Source organism: Leptosomus discolor, chromosome 21 (genome assembly GCF_034619465.1).
Source record: "Leptosomus discolor isolate bLepDis1 chromosome 21, bLepDis1.hap2, whole genome shotgun sequence".
NCBI lineage: Eukaryota > Metazoa > Chordata > Aves > Leptosomiformes > Leptosomidae > Leptosomus > Leptosomus discolor.
Window position 1 is genome coordinate 7,435,152 of NC_141411.1, and position 20,797 is coordinate 7,455,948.

Here is a 20,797-nt window from a genome sequence, read left to right on the forward strand (position 1 = left end):
TGTAGGGATGCAGGGTGCTGGGGTTGCTGGATGCAGGGGTGCTAGGGGTGTGGAATGCAAGGGTGCAGGGGTGTAGGGGCTGGGGGCTGGGTGTGCAGGGCTGTGGGTGTGCAGGGTGCAGGGGTGTAGGGGGACAGAGTGTCAGGGGTGCCCGACGCAGGGGTGCTGGGGGTGCAGGGTGAAGAGGTGTAGGGACACAGGGTGCTGGGGGTGCTGGAGGTGCAGGGCTGTAGGGGCGCAGGGGTTGCTGGATGCAGGGGTGCAGGGGTGCAGGGGTTGCTGGGTGCAGGGGTGCAGCGGTGCAGGGTGCAGAGGGCCAGGCCCGGCCGGGCCGCACCGCAGGTCCGGTGCCCGGTGCGGCGGGTCCTCCCCTCCGGCAGGGGGCAGCGGTGGCGGAGGCGGTGGGCGGCGCGCGGGCCCCACCCGGCGCGCGCGGGGCGCGGGGCGGCGCGCGGCGGTGCGGCAGGAGTGCGCGCGGCGCGCGGACAATACCGGGGCGGCGGCGGCGGCTCGGCCCGGCTCGGCCTCGATCGGCTCGGCCCGGACCCGCTCGGCCCCGCTCGGCTCAGCTCGGCCCCGCTCCGCTCGGCTCGGCCCCGCCCCGCCCCGGCTGGCCCCGCTCGGCCCGGCCCGGCTCGGCTCGGCCCCGCTCGGCCCGGCTCCGCCCCGCTCGGCTCGGCTCGGCGCGGCCCGGCCCGGCACCATGCTGGCGCTCTTCAACAAGCTGCTGGACTGGTTCCGGGCGCTGTTCTGGAAGGAGGAGATGGAGCTGACCCTGGTGGGGCTGCAGTACTCGGGCAAGACCACCTTCGTCAACGTGATCGCGGTGAGCGCCCCCTGCCCCTCTCCCCCCGCCCCCCCTCCGGGCAGCCCCCCGGGGCCCAGCGGTGCCGCTGCGGGCGGGCTCGGCTGCGCACCCCCCTCCCCGCGGTGGCACCCCTGCTGCTTGCACCCCGCCCTGTGTCTTGCACCCCACCTCCCTGCTTCCAAGTCCTGCGCACCCCTCCTTGCACCCCCTCGTTCCTCCCCCGCCGTGTTGCACCCCCCCATGTCCCCTCCCAGAGCCGCGCCGCCCTGTTGCACCCCCCAGTCCGGAAAGGCATTTGGGGGGTGGGGTGTGCAGGGCACGTGCGGGGGGCGCAGGCTGTGGGGTGCGGGCGGCTCTGCAGGGTGCAGGCCCGGCAGCACCGGGAGGGCCTGGGCAAACCCCGCCGTTTGCTTCCCGCATCCCCGGGGCCGAGCGCGGCGGCGGCGGCGGCGCGGGGGCCGCAGCTGGAGCAGGCCCCGGGCGGGACCCAGCACCCACCGGCCCTGCCCGGCCGGGGCTCCGCTGCTGCCGGTGTCGGGGCAGCGGCCGGTCCCGCTGGGGGGCTGCTGCCGCCCGGGATGGCGGGTGCCTCGGGGCCGGGGGAAGCTCCTGCCCTCGTCCCCGCGGCAGCAGGCGCTTTGTCATCGCCGGGCCCTGCCGCCGCGGAGGGACGCGCAGGTGGGGCCTTGTGAGGACCCTGCGGGGCCCGGTGCCGCGGGATTGGTGTGCCTGGGGGCCGGTGTGGGAGGTTATTTGCCTTGCGACCTCCCTCCCTTCCTCGGACAGCACCCACTAGCAGCGGTGTTTCAGGGGTGCCGGGGTGCTGCCGCGGCGGCACGAGCTTTTTCACCCCAACGGGGCAGCGACACCCACCCCGGGGACCTTCAGCCCTGGCCTCTCCCCGGCTACGGTGCCTTGTCCACGGGGTCCCTGGATCTGGCGGCAGAGCAGGACCTGAGGGCCCTGGATCCTGAAGCTCAGGGTGTGGTTTCACCCATGCTCAGCGGAGTCTCCCCTCTTGCTTTTTGGGTTGTCCTCACTCTCTCCAGACATGACGCGGCGAGGCTGGAGCCGCTGGCAGGCAGATCCCGGAGGGGCTGTTGCTCCCGAGGGTTTCATGGAGGGAGGCGGATGTGGATCTTCTGGCTGTCCCGGTTCCCCCGTGGCTCCCCTCATCCATGCACGTTGCTTTGCTCGGTGCCTTGGCTCCAGAGCAAAGCGAGTTATTTCTGCTCGCTCGCAGCGCTGGAAGCTGCTGGGCTGTCAAAGGTGATTTTGCAGCTAATTTGGAGGCTTCGTTGGGCTGCAGCTCTGCTCCCCGGGAGGGTTTCCCCTGGTGCTGGGTGCTGCAGGGATGAAAATGTCCTTCCCGAAGTGCCTAGGGGCAGAGGGAGGATGCCCTAAAATGCTTTTCACCTGGGAGATGATGGTGCTCCTGCTCTCAAGCTGTTCTGCTGGCAGTCACCGCTTTGTGCTGCTTCTCCCCACATCGACCAGCCTCGAGGGACAGCCAGCTTTATGGCTCTGCAACAGTGGCCATGAGCACAAACCTGTTTTGGGGGTGACTTCATCCCTGCCATTTGCATGCTTAATGGTGAGTTTTTGCAGTCCCATGTCGGGGTGGGACGCAGCAATACCACGCATGGGCTCGTCCTGCTCTGGGCCCGCCGCGCGCTGCTAGCCTGTTACAGCAACACAGCCTGCGTTAAAAATGGAAAAGTAATTCAGTGCCTTTTTTAAAACCAGATCAGCTTTAAAGGGTGATGGAGCTTTATCCCAAACCTGCTGGACTGTGTTGCCTGCACAGGGCTAGGAATCACCAGGGATGGTCCTCATCCTCTTGCAATGGCTCTTTGCCAGCCTGGCTCCCCTTTCCCCATGTGCCTCCTCCTCTCCCAGCCACATCTGCAGCAGACTGGGCGCAGCATGGGCTTTGGTGGGGTTCCTGCTTCTGCAGGTGAATGCTTCATACCTGGCAATTTTGCTGTGTGTGAGACCCCGTCTGCAAAACCTGTGCACCAAGGCCCTTTCTGCTGAGCCAGTGTTGCTGGTGTAGGGAAAAGTGACATCCAGGAATTGCAGCAGCTCTCGAGGGAAGCTCTCTGTGCACAGGCTGGAGCTGGCTTCGTGGTCTGCTGGTGCATCAGGAGGTCTGTGGTGGGGTGTTTAATACCCTTGCAGGGCAAGGAGGCTCAGGGCGCTGAGCAAGGAGCTCGGTCTCTGCTGCAATTTTGCCTCTGTCTGTGAAGTTGTTTGAAAGTTTAGATTTTGTGGCAAATGCATCAAAAAAGAAGCAGTGACCTTTGAGAAAACGTCCTGTAAATAAGGACTCATCGGGGTCAGCTAAATAACGACCTGACACACGCAAAACCCCAACTCAACAGGAACTGCACGAGAAGCGTTTGAGCCGTCTGGCTTTAAGGTGGTGTAATAGGAGCATTAGAAGGGGAAATAGCTGTGATTTGGGCTTTGGGGAAGGGAAAAACCTGAACTGAAAAGTCTTGGATTTTGGCATTGTTGGAGCGATCTCCCAGGAAATCTCTGTGAGTACAGGCGATGCTCCCCAGCCCACAGAGTGCTGTGGGCACTGGGGCTGGAGCTGTCCTTGTCTTCTTGGATTTTTAGCTGCACCTGGCTGAAAAATGGAATCCGATTGACTGGAAGATTGGGTGGTTTCCTACAGCCACCGAGCTGTGGCTGTGCTGGGTGAAGGCTTTGCTGAAGGCAGCCACGATCAGGGGGGTGGCTCCTCCTGGGTCACCTGGCTGGGGTTTTAATTTTTCAGGGCTCATTTTTTCTTTCCTTGGCTGTTGGGAGCTGAAGCTTGGAGGTCCTGCATGCAAGGAGGGGTGAAAGGCTGTAAAATGCATCTGGTCTTGGTTTAGGCCTGAAGCTGGTGGGCTTTTACCTGCCTTCTCACCAGTCTGGGGGTGACTAGGGTGAGACTTGAGGCATTGAGAGCCCCTCAATGGGCGCTGGGGCTCAAAACCTGTCAGTGCAGGACGTGTTTAGCAAAAGAGGGTGTTTTGTGGCTTTTGATTCAACATCACACACCTTCCACCTGTGCTAGGGCCTTCCAGGGGAGTGGAGCTGCAGAGATCGGGTGCTGGGGTGTCGGACTTGCATGGTGGGGGGGCCTGGGGCAGCATCCTGCACTTGAGCCCCGCTCAGAAAGTGGTTTGAATCAATGCTGCAAGAGGAAACCATGTCAGCCTCGTGCACGGCCTCAGGTAGGGTGATGGATGCTGTGGCAGCTGGCCAGCTCTCTGACAGTGCTGCCAGCGGAGGTGCATCCTGGCAGCGGCTTGAAGGACCGCAGAACTCTCAGCGCCTGCACCCACTCCTCCCTGGGAAGCCACCATCCCCCTCCGCTGGGCAGCTGACCCATCTTGACAGGGTGCGCTTGGGTGCATGAGCCTGGGAGGGGAGGCGACGTCACCAGCTCCTGCAAGGTCCCCAAGGATTGCTGGGGAGGTAGGGAAGAGAGATGCTGGTGGAGATGCTGAGGGCAAAGGAAGGAGATCTTGTTCTGATGCGTTTTTGCCGGTCTGTCTGACACCCGCCTCTCCCAGTAACTCCGAACGTGCCCCTTGTGAGGAGTCTGGCAGGGCCAGGATGGGGTGGGAGGTAGACATGAGTCCTTGTGCTGGGTGGTTGTTCTGCCTCCAGATGCAGAGTCTGGGCCCTCAACAGCTGCACCTGAGCTTCATAATGCAGAAGGCTGTAGTTTTTGGGGGGAGGTTTCTCCATCTCCTCTCTGGAAGAGGAGAAGGAGCTGGCTTGGGCATGGTCTTGCCCCACTGCTGCAAACTCTGTCAGCCTGAGCCAAGAAAAAATGGACAGTGGGTTTTTTCCAGGATCATAGAATCATGGAGTGGTTTGGGTTGGAAGGAACCTTTAGAGGCCATCTAGTCCAACTGCCCTGCCATCAGCAGGGACATCTTCCACTAGATCAGGTTGCTCAGAGCCCCGTCCAACCTGACCTTGAATATTTCCAGGGGTGGAGCTTCTACCGCCTCACTGGGCAGCCTGTGCCAGTGCCTCACCACCCTCATTGTAAAATATTTCTTCCTTCTATCTCGTCTAAATCTCACCTCTTTTAGTTCAAAACCATTACCCCTTGTCCTGTCACAACACGCCCTGCTAAAAAGTTTGCCCCATCTTTCTTACAAGCCCCCTTTAGGTCACTATAATGTCCCCTGGAGCCCTCTTTTCTCCAGACTGAACACCCCACCTCTCTCAGCCTGTCCTCACAGGGGAGATGCTCCAGCCCCCTGAGCATTTTTGTGACCCCCCTCCAGACCTGTTTCAACAGCTCCATGTCTGTCTTGTGCTGGGAGCCCCAGAGCTGGGCGCAGCACTGCAGGTGGGGTCTCACCAGAGCAGAGGAGCAGAATCACCTTCCTCAACCTGTTGCCCACGCTGCTTTTGGTGCAGCCCAGGGCATGGTTGGCCTTCTGGGCTGCAAGTCACGTTGCCAGCTCATGTCCAGCTTTTCATCCACCAACACCCCCAAGTCCTTCCCAGCAGGGCTGCTCCCAATCCTTTCGTTCCCCAGCCTGTATTGATACTGGGGATTGCCCTGACCCAGGTGCAGGACCTTGCACTTGGCCTTGTTGAATCTCATGAAGTTCATGTGGGCCCATTTCTCAAGCTTGTCCAGGTCCCTCTGGATGGCATCCCATCCCATCCCATCGCATCCCATAGGTGTCGACTGCACCACTCAACTTGGTGTCATCTGCAGCCTTGCCGAGGGTGCACTGGATCCCACTGTCTGTGTCACTGATGAAGGTACTAAAACAGTGCTGGTCCCAGTATGGACAAGTGATGGGCGAGTCGCGTTGTCCAGAGCAGAAACATAAGCAGGTCTGAAGGGCTTGACGAGGGTCATCCAGGTGGGCAGTGACACCATCTCCCTCCCGCTGGGCAAGCAACCCCAGACAAGCCCACCTGCTCGCCTGAAGAGCGGTGCTGCAGAGCCGTGAGCTGGCCTCCTTGGGTGCTTTGGGATCCAGCCCCCAGCTGGATGTACGCCCCAGGGGTGGATGTGCCCAGCCCGGTGTCCTTGGCACCAGCTCCGGGCTGGCTGTGGTGCTGTTCAATCCAGAGATGCTCTGTGCAGCCCACGTGGGTGAAGCCGCTTGCTTGCCCCAAGCATCCCTGTATCTTGGGGAGCTCTGGGTTTTGCTAGAAAAGCCACGGCTGCGTTGGGACAAGGGTTTGTGGGACCTGCTGCGCACTGTGAGGGGTGCTGGGGGTGCTGGGAGAGGGACTGGGCCTGGTGGGATGCTCTGTGCTGTGCTCAGGCCGCCTTAAAAAAACGGACAAACCACCGTTATGGCATGTCTCTGAGCTTTTCCTGCCCTGCCTTGGAGACGTGGTGAGTAACCCGAAGTACAGCAGGGGAGAAGCACCTGGGGCATTGCACAAGACTTCTGGGATGTTTACAGGAACAAACATGGGAAAATAGAGGGAAAAGGGAATAAAAAGGGTCCGTTGCATGTCAACAGGTTGCTGGTCAGTCTGTTTGACTGTGCCCTGTGCTCAGCCAATGCAGTCTGTCCTGTCTTACCAAACTGTATTTGTGTTTCCCTGGGTAAGGGTCTCTGTCCTCTGCATGTGTCTGTGTGCGTTTGCGGGTCTGAGCACCAGTAACTGGTCCAGACGAGGGGTCAGAGGCCACTTGTCCCTGGCGTATGGGACACTCATGCTTAGGGCTCACTGGAGCGTCCTTGCCAGGGCTCTTGTGGGCATAGCTGAGAAAAGTGACTGTCCTACCCCAGGGCTGATCACACGAGCATCGTGCTGCACCCCAGTGATGGGTTTTGTCCACGTGTGTCCCGCGGCGTGGGTGCCATCTGCAGGGTGGGAGCACTGGCACATCCTGAAAAACCCAAGCGTAGTGCTTGAGTCTCCCTCAGCATAACCCGAGGTCCGGACGTAAGAAAGAGCTGCTAATTAAGGAGTGTTGTAATTTTTTATTTTTTCTTTTTTTAATGAAAGAGCGCAAAGTTAAAAGGCAGCCCCAGAAGAATGTAAACATCAGTAAGATTGCGAAGCTGAAGGTAGTACAAGCCTCAAGCAGCCTGGGTTGGATATCTCTGGCCTTTCAAAGCAGGACAGCCTTGGAGATTGATCAGCTTTGAAGAACCAAGGACTACCAGGCTGTGGCAAGCTCAGCGGGGTCTTTATTTCTCTGACTGACTGCCGGTCTCTGCTCTGGAGCCCCTCACCTGAGAGGTCCTGTATGGATGTATCACCACTTTGTTCGCTCGTCAGCCGTCAGACTTTACCCCTGGGGTGAAGCCAGCTGGTGCTTGAGAAGATGTGAAGGGATTCTGTGTCCTCGTGCGCTTTGCAGAGGTCTGAGGGAGGAGCTGGTGCCCGAGGGCCTGGTGGGAATGGGCAGAGTCAGGCCAGGTACAAGCTGAAAACTTGGCTCCTGTGCCTGATGGATCTGGCGGTGGGTGCTTGCTGCCTTAGAGGGGTGAACACCCCATACATTGGAAACCAGAGGCTGCGCAGGCTCTGAGCCATGGATGAACGGCCAAGGAGCAACTTCCTGTGTTTCCTCTGGCCTGGCAGCAAAAGTCCACCAGCTACAGCCTCATGAGAGGTTGGTCCTTGTCTCCAGCTTTCTGCTCTGTTTCCATAGCCTGCCCCCACTGCTTGGTTCTCCTTCTCCATTTTTCTTGTTCTGTTTTTTTTTTTGTTTTTCAATGGAAAAAGCAAACGCAGCCCTCATTTCCTCTGAAAGTGGAGAACGTGTCAACATTGGTCTAGCTCCAGGCTTCGTTATGCCTGCTTTTTAATTATTGCCATTATGCAGATTTTCTCTCCTAGTTTACTTCTCAGGCGCAGCAGCTTCAGCAGGTGGAAGAATTGGTTTCTATGGGCACTGCTTAAATATTTACTTTGGTCTCATCTTTTCAGCCTTGGAGAAAGTAGCGGTTTCACTTGAGTTCAGTTTTACCAGTGGCTGCCAGCTCTGCCCACCGTGGTGTTCCCCAGCTGTAACACACAGAGAGAGATCTCTCAGTTGACCCTCAGACCCCACGGTTGCTCTGGCAGTTGTCTTCGACCTCCTGGGCCCTCCAGCAGCCACCTTCTCCCATGGTCGCGCCACTGGGGACGCCCACCCTCTGCTCCATGGCCGCTCCACCTGCTCAGCAGTGGCTGCACGCTCACCCACACGCACTCTGGTTGCTGCACCAGGGACAAGTGGCCTCTGAACTCTGCTTTGGAGACCAGTTGCTGGTGCTCAGACGCCCAAACATGCACATGCATGCAGAAAATAGAGGCCCTTACCCAGGGAAATAGTTAGAAATGCAGTTTGGTGAGAGGACAGGACAGACTGAGCACGAGGCACGGCCAGACGAACATACTGACCAGCAAACTGTTCACCCTTTTTATCCCCTTATCCCTCTGGTTTCCCATGTTTTTTCCCATAGACATCCCAGAAGAAGTCTTGTGCAATGCCAAGATGCTTCTCCCCCGCTGTAGTTTGGGTCCCCACCTGCTGTTGTATCTGTTGGTGGAGGAATCTGTTCTGGCTCATGCCCAGGGCGTAGCTGGACCAGGGTTTTTTTTGGGTTCATCCACCTATTCTTGCCTCTCTGTGCTCCTTTGTGTGTGCGCAGGGGAGTTTTTTGTCACAGAACTTAATAATTGCCTCTGCCCGGCTCATCTAGGAGGTTTTTTTCAGCTTCCTCTTGATTAAACCCAGCTCAGGAAGGGAGAGCGCAAGTTTTTGTCTTCATGAAGTGCCATCTGTCCTGGCCAGGCTGCAGACCTGTGGCACAGCTACCAGTAGTGCTGTGCCCTGAGGGACCACAAGTGTCCTGCAAGGTACAAGCACCTCCAGCCCTGCTGCTGGCTGCCCCTGCCTTGGCTGGGCTGTCACAGCTGGTTTGGTGCTCTCTGCTTGGGGGAGGAAGGGAGATGGTCCAGCAGGGAGCAGGGCAATGACTGGAGGTGTCTGAGAAGCCAGAGCAATGATTGAAGAGGGGACAGCCTGAGTGTTGTAGTTCAGTAGAAGACCAAGGGAGAGTGAGCAACCTCAGAAACAAGAGTTGAGCCAAGCTGCTCTGCCACTGAGCTGGGTTGGACCATGAGGCAGAAGCAGATGGATGCTGGCGGTGACAGAGCAGGGGCATGGAGACGTTCTGGGTTAGGGATGGATTAAACACCATGCACTGAAGGTCCCATCGCTGGGGTCGTCCATCGGGCTGGGTAGCTGGAGCTAAGGCTGCGCTGAAAAGCAGAGGGGCCGCTTCTGTTTCCTTCAAGAGGGTGATGCTAAGGACAGAGGTGCTGAGCTGCGGCCTCTGCCTTGTCCCAAAGGATCTGGAGACCTCTGAAGGTGTTGCCTGCTGCTCCCGTGTTGTGAGGTTGGCTCGGGATGTGTGGTGCAGAGCGACTCTACTTCGGTCCTGTCCCACATCATTCCCCAAGCTTGCAGGAGGGGATCTTCTCGTGCCTTGCTTGGATCCAGAGGCTTTTGCTCTTCTCCAGAGTCTCTATAGCAGACCCTGTGCTGCCACCAAGTAGCGCTGATGCTAGTGGGGGCTGCACACGTCCAGCAGCCCAAAGCCTGGGCCAGCAGCAAGCGGTCACTTTAGAACCACCAGCGCTTCATGTGGCCACCACCTCTGTCCCTCTGTCCAGATGCTGCCTCATTATGGACACATCCTGAATAAGAGCAACCACTGATAAATTTGTAGGCAGTTGCAGCGTCTGTCTGGACAGAGGTGGGAGCACACATTGCTGCAGCTCTTGTACAGCGATGCCTTCTCCACCTCAGAGTCAAGAGGTGTGCTGTGCATCCCTGGGGAGCTGCTTGGAGGATCTCATATGTGTCTCTACTTCAAACAGGGCGCTGGGTCAGCGCAGCCTCAGCACCGCCATCCAGGGTGTTTCGGGCTGTGGTGCAGCGCTGAAGATGTAAAACCAGCCAAAGGATGTTCCCTGTCACCTGAGAAGCCTCATTTTTATGAAAGAAACTGAGCGTCAGTGATACCATGCTCTGAAAAAAAAAAAAAGCCATTAGCTGCATTGCAGGGAGTGGGATGAGTCTGTCCTGGAGAGCATCGTCTTGCCGGAGACCTGTGGGTTTACCGGCTGTGTTGGTCATGCCAGCGTTACCTGGGCTCCAGGGTCAGCTGGCGCATGGCCTGGCTGCCATCTGCAGGTTTGTCCCGAAGTCCCAGTTTTGCTCTTGAGATACAGAGTGCCCTGGGGACAGGCCTGTGGCCCTGGGGAGGGCAGCACAGCCTGGTTCGGCTGCGGTAGCATCAGCAGGAGCATGGCCTGCAGGGGCCCATGGGTTTTCCACTGAAAGCCTGGGACGTTGAATTTTCAAGCTGAGGGGTGCTGCAGAGCTGGACTGTGTATGTTAATTGCAGGTCTTGGTGGTGAGACCGTCTGCTTCGGGGTGGAGGGGAGCTGGAGTGCCCATCCTCGTCCTGCAGCACTGCACTTGCGCAGCTCTGGCTGCTGGCTTGCCTGCAGTGGTGGGGTCTGGCCAACATGGGTCCCTTCAGCACTGTTCCTCTCTGTGGAGGTTTGGAAACCAAAGCACGCTGAGGATTTGGGGCAAAAGTCAGCATTGTCTCATTCTTGGACTCCTGTGGCTCTTCCTCCTGGCTGTCAGCCCTGGGGTAGCTCCATCCTGCCCAGCTCTGGGTGGCAGCCCCCTATCTTTGGGTTCCCTGGGAGGGCTGTGCTGCTTTTGGGACAGCCCTGTCCTCTCCAGTGCCTTCTGCAGGGCGACACGAAGTTCCATGCTATAGTTGCCCCGCGACACTTGGAGCCCCAAAAAGCTGCAATACCCGCTGTCGAAGGGGAACTTTGCAAAGGCTTGGCTTGAATTTGACTTTTCCATCTGAGTGGGGTGCTCAGAGTCAAGTGTCTGTTGGAGGGGCTGTCACGGCTCGGTTCAGCGGTGCAAGACGTGCTGGGGGCCAGAGCAAGCCCCCGCAGCAGCGCTGGTCTTTTGTAACTGTTTCAGAGAAGAGCTCCTGGAAAGGCAGCGGCTTTGTGAGGGAAGCTTGTGCCTGCTGGGCCCTCCCGCCCTGCGCTGTGCACGAAGCCAGTCGGGGGGGCTGTGAGGGAGAAATGAACCCCCTGCCTTCCTCTCCCTGTTGGAGCTTGGGCAGGGTTTGGCAGGGACTCGGCTGAGCCACACGGCAGGAGGAGCATAAGGCTGGGTGGTTTTGGGGAGGGTCCAGGCGCTGGTGAGAGCCGTCCAACCCAGGGCATGTTGGCCATCTGCTCCTGCCCCATGGAGGACCATGTTCTGGTGGAGACATGACTTCAGATGTCATGGGGATGGACTTTCAGCACTGCCATCTCCAGTCCCTGGGGAACGGCTTGTTTGTGAGCACCCGGGAGTATGGGCCTGCAAAACAGCCAGCAGCGATTTATCGAGAGCAGGTGGCATCAAGGTGGTGTCATCATGTGCTAGGACAGGGTGACAGCCACCTGGCCACAGCGAGGAGCGGCTCTGCGTGCTGCTCACCCGAGCTGGTGCAGCAAGGAGGCTGAGGTTGTTCCAGCGAGCTGAGGTCCTGGGTGCTGGCCGAGCAGGTGACGATGGCTGAAGTGGCAGGTGATGTGGTGTCCACGTGCATGTGGCAGAAGATGGGGCTCAGAGTGAGCTGGGGGCACTGCTCACCCCCACAAAAGCTGGATCCTGGCCACCTCTCCCAGTAACCCAGGTGGAAGGAGGTGGGGCTGAGCAGAAGGGTCATTCATCTTCCAGCCAGGACACCAAGGCAGGGTGGTTTGGCCAGGGTGCTGAGGGGACCTTGACAAAATTAGTGATGAACTAGAGCCTGCAGAGACCTGATCCGCCCATTGTAGCCACAAAATCCATCTTGCCTGCAAGGATTTTTGTGCCTCCTGGAGAAATCCCATTCCCAAGTGATCGGTGCATCTGGGCATGACCTCTGGGGTCAGCACGGATGCTGTGTCTGTTGCGTAACTGAAATTTCGAGGGAAGGATGTGTCTAGCAAAGCTTTTGCATGGCTGCAGCTGGGCTGGTCTCCCCTCTCTCTGGCAGTGGAGATGCGGATGGCTGGACCCTGCGGGTATCAGCACCCAGGACGGTTGGAGAGGGAAGAGGGGACATCATGATTCCATGGTTCAAAGTTGCTTTCAGAGAGCAGCTGATGCAGGAGGAGCTCAGCATGTTGCAACGTATTGAAGACAGTGCTGCGGGTGCCAGGACAGCAGGGACTACTGCAGACTGTCCTTGACCACAATGTGTCACATTTTCAGCCTGGCCTTTTTTGGACGGCACGAGTGGGTTTGTCCTCTTGGCTGTGGGCAGCCTGGAGGCAGGCACTGTGGTGGGGGGAAGGATCTGGGGCAGGGAGCAAGGCCATGTGTTGCTCGCGGAGATGTGCTCACTCGCATCTCTCATGGGGGAAAACAGAGGTGACTCCTGGCTCCTGCAGCCCATCCCTTCATGGAAGAAGAGCTCCTGTCACACGTGAATCCTGTCTCAGGTGGCTTTCACACAGCCAGCAGTTCCCGTGATGTGGTTCAGGATCCCCAATGGAGGCTCCTGCAGCTTCTGAGAGCTCTTCAGCAATTGCTTTCCACATCTTGTGATCAAAGCCTGATAATTTCTTAAAACCTGGTCCTTAAACCCAAATTATGTGTGGAACCTCAGTCCGCAGGAGACATCCGTGTTGGCTGGTGGTAGAGCGATCCCTGCCTGCTTCCCCTCCTCTCCCCCGTGCCCTTCCCTGCCAGTCCCTGGTGTGGTTTCTGGGTGCACCGTGGCTTGGAGACCCCTTGGCTGCCGGGCTTTGCTGATGAACGCAAAAGGGAAATGAAAAAGGGAAGTGGTGTGTAACGCAGAACCGTTGGAAGAGGTCAGGAAAACCCTGGGGACACGCTGACATGGTGGGTCTGGAGAAGCTGTTGGCTCAACCAGGCACAAAATTCTGCTTATCAGAAAATGGCATAAATTGCCTTCCCTTTTTGAGGTTTGTGTTAACTGAAATAAAACGCAGAAAAGTCCGAGGGAAACTGAGATTTTTAAGCCAGTAAAGAGCTGCTGAGATGAGTTCATCCACGATTGTTGGTTCCTGCAGGTTTCTGGCACTGGTGGCCAAAAGCCCCAGCACTGTGTTATCCTGATTATCAAACCCTCTTCCCCGTCGGCTTCCTCAGCATCCTGCAGCAGGGCCTTCCACAGGGATGCATTTAAAAAGCAAAGAGAAACCTGTTTTGAGTCCCAGTGAGGCTGCCTGCCAGGCGGGAGGCTGCTAGAGGCAGAGGGTGAAGGGCTGTGGCAGCTCCCGCATCCTGCCCCAGGGATGCCACGTTGCTGCTGGGGCTGCCTGGAGCATTGCCCTGTGCTGCTCAGCCCAGGATGGTCTTGCAGCCTTGGGATTTGAGCAGCAAACTGGAAGGTGGGGTGGGCTTTAACAGACCAGTGCTGTCCTGTCGCTCTGGTGTGGTGCCGGGCACGTGGGCTGGCAAGCCAGCATCTCTCCGTGATGGCAGAGGGACAGTTCCTGCTCACCACTCTGACAAGACTAACCTCATTGCGCGGTGGCACTGGGATGCTGCAAATCTGTGGCAATTTCATGCTTCTCCTGCCTGAAGCAGCTTGGAGCTGCGCTGCTGGAAAAGATACATCGGCGGCTCCAGGGGAGGGGAGAGGGGACCTTTCGCATCCCCCCATGTCACCCAGCACGAGCACTTGGCTCTTCTGCACGGGCAGGGGGCAGGGGCTGGAAGGCCTGTGCAGGCAGGCAGCAGGCTTGCAGGAAAGCAGAAGTCAGTCTGGTTTGGGCTGGGCCGTGAATGATCCGAAGCAGGAAATGTGCCAGAGCCCCCAGGACTCACGGCCGAAAAGGAGCCAATGCAGGAGGTGGCTCTCCTGGATGGGAAGCCCGTCCGGCTCCCTCCCCCCTCAGTGGTCCTCGCCAGTGGGTTTTGTGGGAGAGATTTGGGCCTGGCATGGCTGACCTGAGGTCACTGCGGTGCGCGAAGGTCTCGGCCTCCTTCTGCAAAGGGCTTGGGAATCCCACCAGGAAAGGGCTGGGTTGGCTGAGCCTCCACTGCCCCACCAAGGTGGCAGTGGGGCTGGGGCTGGGGGTGGCAGCTTGCTGGGGGGTGGAGGCTTCAGTGGGGCACCCAGGGCCTCCTGCACCCGTGCATTATCATCATCATTTCCACAGGCATTTTGTCTCCTTGGCTCTAATTTTGCTCCTGGTGTGGATCAGGAGGAGGGTCACGCCATGCCTGCTGCAGGGCTGGCAGAGCGTTTGGGGTTATTTCTGGTCCTCGCTGCCCTGCTTGGGGCAAGCTGGTGGGATTTCCATGCCTCCTAACACTGTTTTGCCTTGTTCCTTGCAGTCAGGACAGTTCAACGAAGACATGATCCCAACGGTGGGCTTTAACATGAGGAAGATCACCAAGGGGAACGTTACCATAAAAGTAAGGTGCAGATATTGTCATTGATGGGGGCTCTTGGGATAAAAGATGGAGTGAAGGGAGATTGGTGGGCCTTCTGCTGGAGGTTGAAGGATGCCAGCAACCCCAGCTGCAGTTGGGAAGATCTGCCCTGTTAGGCTCCTGCAGGTACCCCCCAGAGGAGATGGTGGGAGGGGATGTGGGAGATCCAGACTCTCAAGTAAGAGCCAGTCCAGGCTGCAAAGCTGGAGGTTTCCTTATACCTCTGGCTTGCTGGTGGGGACTCATGGATGTGGTGACCTTGGGAGCTCCAGGAAAAACAGGTCATGGCTTGTGGTGGTGGTCTCTGCCTCAAGAGCAAAGGGAGAGGAGGCTTCTACCCCTTCCAGATCTTTCAAGGGCCCTGGATTGGACTGGGAAATAATGGTGGAATGGGCTTGAAAAGCTGATTGGGGATCTCTGCCTGCTGCAGAAATGTTTCCACGAGCATGCTGAGTGACTTGCAATGGCAGATGCATCAATGGAAGGCTGGGAGGTGCGGTGGGCATGGGGAGAAACACCCTGGCTTGGGCCAGGGGGTCCCTCTGTGCCAGCAGAGGCACATCGCAGGAGGTGTTCAACACCCTCCATCTGCCCTTCCCGAGATGTCTCCTTTCTGTATTGAGTCGGGAGCCTCCTCGTTAGGTTTGAGCTGAAGAGAAGGGGATGGGGGTGGGTTTGGTGCATGGCCGGTGCTCTGGCCGGGCAGCAGGGGGCAGGGGCAGGGGCAGGACGGTGGGGTAACGTTGCCTTCTCCCTGTCACAGCTCTGGGACATCGGTGGCCAGCCACGGTTTCGCAGCATGTGGGAGCGGTACTGCCGTGGAGTGAGTGCCATCGTGTGAGTATCCCTGGGAGCTGAGAGCCCCGTCACCCACGTGCTGATGCTGAGCCTCCCCGGTGGATGGGGGCACGGTCCCATTGCCCCACCCAAGGGTGCTGGGCAGGGCTGAGCCGGGGGAGCTGTGGTGCTTTCGCTGCCAGAGCTGGACAGCAGTGTCGGGAGTTGAGATGCTTCCTTGTGGGAGTGGTGCCCCCTCGGGCTTTGGGCAGAGGGCAGCGAGGTCCCTGCCAGCTGTGGCAGACCCTTCCCTTCCAGCAGTGCTCAGCTCGGATCTTGCCCTTCCCGGCTCCCGTGCTTCCCCTGCGCTGCCTCTTCATCGCAGGGCCTGAGCAAAGGCCACCAGTGTGGCTCAGCCCTTTCCAAGAGGCTGCCAGCAGTGTGTTTCCAGGTTGTGGTGTTCATGGGCTGCTGGGTGGATCTTCTGCTGGGAGAGGAGGAGGCTGAGGGGAGACCTCATCCCTCCCTACAACTGCCTGAGAGGAGGCTGTAGTGAGGTGGGGGTCGGTCTCTTCACCCGAGTAACAAGTGACAGGACATGGGGAAATGGCCTCAAGCTGCGCCAGGGGAGGTTTAGATTGGAGATCAGGAAGAATTTCTTTACTGAAAGAGTGGTCAGACATTGGAACAGGCTGCCCAGGGAAGTGGTGGAGTCGCTGTCTCTGGAGGTGTTCAAAAAACGTGTAGATGTGTCGGGGCATGGTTTAGTGCTGGGTTTGGTGGTGTTAGGTCAGCGGTTGGACTTGATGATCTCAGAGGTCTGTTCCAGCCTAATGATTCTATGATTCTGTAAGTACCTGTGCAATGCCTGCTGCTGACTGTCAGCAAGTCTCTGAGTGTCCCTGCATGTCCCCTGCTTGCAAACATTGCAGTAAGTGCAGTCCCAGGGAGTCTAGGCTGGGGATGAGCCTGGCAAGATGCTCATGGGCTTACTGCTCCTAAGGACAAATATTTACCCTGGGAGGCCACGCTGGGGTCACTTAAACCCAATCAGAAAATCATATATATGTCATCTTCACCATCTGACCATACCCTGGGATTTTGGAGGGCTGTGTTTCTGTACTGCTCTTCCCAACTGCAAGTCTGGCAGGTGAGGAGGAGTGAGGGAGTGCTTGTCCTGCTTGTTGGGACAACGGTATCTGGTCCTGCCCTTGCTAATTGTCACCATGCCAGGACATGTCCTTGACACTTTTTCTTAAAGTGAGCTTTGCTGAAAGTGACAAAATCCCATTTTCTTCACTCCTTTTACTGCTTCCTTGCATAATTTCGTAATTTTTGCAAAGTGGCCGCTCTGGTTGAGAGGAAGCAAAAGGACCTGTGGCCGTCCAGGTCACACTCCAGTCTGCCTTCCTCTCCTCGAGCTGCATCATGTCCCTTTTCACTTGCCTTCAGCCCTCCTGCCCCATCCAGCATGCTGAAGGCTTGTGGCAGTGCCTGGGTGGTGTTTTTCCCTCTCCCTCTCAGTATAGCTTGTACACGTTTTCCTGTGTTCAGCACTTCAGTAGCTAAAGGCTTTTTTCCTGGTTTCTTTTTCCTATATTTTTTTCTTCCTATTTTCCTATAAACCTGAAAAGGCCTGATGAAGCTTGATGGTGTTTCTCACTTCTCTCCCAGCTTCTTGATCTTTAAAATAAAGGCTGCTTTGATCAGTTCCTCTCCCCAGTTTTGGCTTCATATATGTCCTTTGCAGGATGGGTGTCCACCCGTAAGAGCTAAATCCTTCCCTAAATCTCTCCTGTCTACTCAGTCATTGCTGACTGCTGGTTTCAGTGCCCTTTGCTCCGTGCCCCATGCCCAAGATTGCTCCTGTTGAGAGGATGAGCAAGTCCTTCCCCCTCTTGGGTTGACATCATCTCTTGTTCCCCATCATCAGCTCCTCTTGTCTTCTCCACTTGTCCTCTATTCTGGGTGTCTCCATAGGAGCTACCACGTGCAGATAAGCCTCGCTTGGGGACAACATGGGTCTTGCAGCTTCTTCTGCCCACGCAGTGCTCTGGGCTTCCCTTGCCTGCCGTGTCCCTGCTGTCAACAGGGTGGACCCCTGTGGGGACAGGGACAAGGAGGACCCCCACTGCCCTGGGGCTCTCAGCCCCACAGCCTTCCTTGGGAAGAGGAGTCCTGGGGGAAGGATCCCATTATCCATCACCTCCATGCATGGACCCAGGGCCCAGTGGGGGTGTGGAGCAGCTGCCGTGTGAGCAAGGTTTGGTGGTGGCACAGACCTCAGCACGGCACCAGGCCTTGGCACCTCTGCTCAGGGATGGCCCTTCCTTGCAGGTACATGGTGGATGCTGCCGACCAGGAGAAGATCGAGGCCTCCAAGAATGAACTGCACAACCTGCTCGACAAGCCACAGCTCCAGGGCATCCCGGTGAGCTGTTGCCTAGATAGGTGTCCCCTGCCGCCGCTCGCGGTCCCCAGGCTGGTGGCTACCAGGGTTTGCAGCGAGGGCCCTGCTGCACTCCTGCAGGAGCTGGGGCAATGACGCTTTCTAGCCCGGGGCTGGGCCCACCGAAAATGAAGGAGCTTTAGAAGAGACCGGAACACACCCCCACCCACCGCCGATGTGTGAGATCTGGCCCCTCACATGAATTTGCACCTCATTTATGGTGGGATGTTCAGGTCTCGTCTCCAAGGAGAGCGGCTGCAGGGCCGGGGCACTGGCAGGAGGTGGGCTGTGGCGGTGGCACGGGGCGCACTGTGCGTGCCGGGGCAGGACGCTTACGGAGCATCCGAAATCAGCCTCCTGGGAAAGGAGCTCATCGAGGATCGCACCACAGATCCCAAATGTTGGCTGCTGGCTAAATTAAGCTCCTGACCTAACACGCTGGATTTGCAGCCCTTCCAAGTACTCTTTTTGGAGAACAAGTCTCCAGATTTCAGTGGGGGGATGCTGCATGACTGTGCTGCTGCCGAGGCCCTGGCTCACCCTGGGAGGGTGGCCGCAGCCTCAGTGCTGGCCTTGTCAGATGACAGTCGCGTGGCGCGCTCCGGAGGGTTGAACGAGTCCTGCTGGGCGATTATTTTCCTTTCATAGTCTGAGGATGCCTTTGTGGATGTGAAAAGCCTTGAAATAAGGAGAGATCAGTGGATGGTGCGAACAGCCGTTGCTTTTTTGGGCTGGCTGCCTGCGGAGAGAAGGTTCTGCATGGCATCCGCATCTCGCTCCTTCCTGATAACGTTGGTTTTAGCCATTTAGCTTGACTTTTTGCTCAAAGGCAGCAAGAGGCTCCTGGGAGAATGTCCTAGATGGCATGACAGATGCTGGTGCCCTTCAGGGAGGATGTGCTGTGGGGCCAGCTTCTCACTGGAACTAAAAAAGCATACAGGAGATGCTGTGTACGGGCTAATTAAGGCTGTTAATTGAAGTGCTCTGCCTTCTGATTGCCTGCTGAAGGGTATTTCTCTGTCCAAGCACACCCTGGTGAAGTGTTCAGGGCTCTCTTGCATCTCAAGCAGGGTCCAGGGTCTGCTTCTGGGTGGCAGAAGCAGGTTCCTGCCTGTTCTGGTGGCCAAGAGCTTCAAGTGTCCCCTCTCCCCCCACCTGCAGGTCCTAGTCCTGGGGAACAAGCGAGACCTGCCCGGTGCCTTGGATGAGAAGGAGCTCATTGAGAAGATGTAAGTGTGCCAGTGGCCCGGGCGGCCACAGTGGGGCTGTGACACAGTGTGGCCGTATCCCCACCAGCACAGTCACCCCGCTGTGCTCTACCAGTACTCCTTCCCCAGCCCGGGTGGCATTGTGGTGCCCTGGAGTGGGCTGGCAGAGCCGGGTGGCTGGGGACATCCCAGTGGAGGTGATGTCTCTACGCCTGTGGGGACTGGGAGGAGCTGGGAGCCACAGCCGCCAGTCCCAGGGCTGGGTCCCGCGTGCCACAGGGTGGCGTTGGGGCCCGGCACAGCGCTCACTGGTGGCGCTGGGCTCCCGTGTGGGTGCTGCTCCCATCACCCTCACAGCTCTGCTGGGTGCCTGGTGCGGGCGCTGCTCCCCGGGCAGCCCTCGGTGCTTGGAGGTCGGATCCTGCTCCGGTGCAGGAGCCATCCAGGTACCTCTCCATGCCGGCACGTGGACTCCTCGCAGCCGATGCTGCCTCCTGCCCAACTCCATGGAGCCGGCGGCCTGGGACGATGCGCTGGCTCGCAGCATCTCTGCTCCCCCCTGGCCACCCCTCGGAGGTGTCCCCTGTCCCGTGCACACCTATGCAGCTCCGGTGCTGCCAGCCCTGTGCCGCTCCCAGACCTTCCCTGCCCTGGCTCGCCCCAGGCCTGTGCCGCCGAGGTGTAGGGAGGGAAGCTGCCTGATTTTTGTGGCCAGGGGCTCTGTGGGGTCAGGTCCCTCCTGCCCCATCACGTCCTGTGCCTGGCCATCAGTCTTGGGCAGGGTGCCCCGGTGTCCTCGCCTGACCTACATGCAGGTCCCTGAGAGCCTGGGGAGATGTTGCCCCTGCAAAGCATCCCCTGTCTCGGAGCTGGGGTTTACAGGGACCCTTCAAAAGGTTGTGCAGAGGTAGCTGACAAGCAGCCCCGCGGGGGGTTGCAGCCAGAGCTTGCTCCTTTCCTGCAGGAACCTCTCTGCCATCCAGGACCGAGAGATTTGTTGCTACTCCATCTCCTGCAAAGAAAAGGACAACATCGGTGAGTGCCGGCGGCGCCGGTGTGGGGCTTGGGTTGCGGGTCGGGAGGGGGGGCAGCCCACGCTTACGGGAGCAGCATGCCCAGGCCGATTGCCCAAGCACAGCAGGGGGTGACGGCTGGAGGGAGAGGCTGTAAGTGTCCACTTGCCTTCACAGACATCACCCTACAGTGGCTTATCCAGCACTCGAAGTCTAGGAGAAGCTGAGATCCCGTGGACTGCAGCTCAGATCGGGAAGATGCCATTGTACAAGCCCATGCCCCTTCTCTCTCCTGCTCTGTCCCTCCAGCTCTCTCTCTAGATGGGTATTTTTAGGGGACCCCAGACTCCCCTCGTATTGAGGTGGAGCCCTTGTTTTTATTGTAAAGAAAATGTCCGACCGCCCTCCTCTCCTCTCTCTGTCTCTTCCTCCCATTTTGGCACTGTTCTGTTGTTGTCTGTGTATACAGTATATATATATATGTATATATATTTTAATTTTTTAATTTAAGCGATAGCGCTGTTACTAAAATGGGCCCTGTGAGCAGTAGGAAGGCTGTGGGCTCCCTGAGGCCGGCCAAGGCTCAGTGCTGGGAGGAAGATGAGGGTGGTGGCAGAAGGCAGCCCCTTGGGCGTGGGGCTGTGCCAGGCTGCAGGCAGGTCCCCTCGGGCTCCCTCGTCCCTTACCCGGCTGTCCTGCCTGTACCCCTGGGCAGAGGGCACCCCGGGGGTGTCAGGAGCCTTGTCCTTCCTCGGCCTTCGGCCACATGGGCAGGGTTTGGGGGGCAGGCGATGCCGCTCTGCAGGCTCCTCACCCTTCCAGGGGGACAGGGATTAGTCACAACCCGCTGCGACCAGCCTCGCCCCTCCGGCTGCCACACCACTGCCCCGACCCCTCCTCACCGCCCTGGGCCGCTTGTCCCCCTGTCCCACGTCCCCCTCCTGGCCCCCGTGCCTGGGCCGATGGGGCCATGACCTGAGGGGCCGGTGCCAGTGCAGGGGTCCCAGCGCTGCCAGCAGCCCCCGCGGTGAGCAGGGCGCTGGCTCCTGCCCCCGGAGGTGGCTC

At 58.5% G+C, this 20,797-nt stretch overlaps 1 protein-coding gene across 1 annotated transcript; it reads left to right on the top strand.

Annotated features, from left to right (window-relative positions):
- The first annotated feature begins 687 nt into the window (after window positions 1-687).
- ARL8A (ARF like GTPase 8A) lies at window positions 688-20,652 on the top strand. The gene is made up of 7 exons (XM_086476404.1): window positions 688-826; window positions 14,187-14,267; window positions 15,049-15,122; window positions 17,400-17,493; window positions 18,673-18,740; window positions 19,684-19,754; window positions 19,910-20,652. The coding sequence occupies exons 1-7, from the start codon at window positions 704-706 to the stop codon at window positions 19,957-19,959; spliced, it is 561 nt and encodes a 186-aa protein (XP_086332530.1). The 5' UTR covers window positions 688-703; the 3' UTR covers window positions 19,960-20,652.
- Window positions 20,653-20,797: the final 145 nt, after the last annotated feature.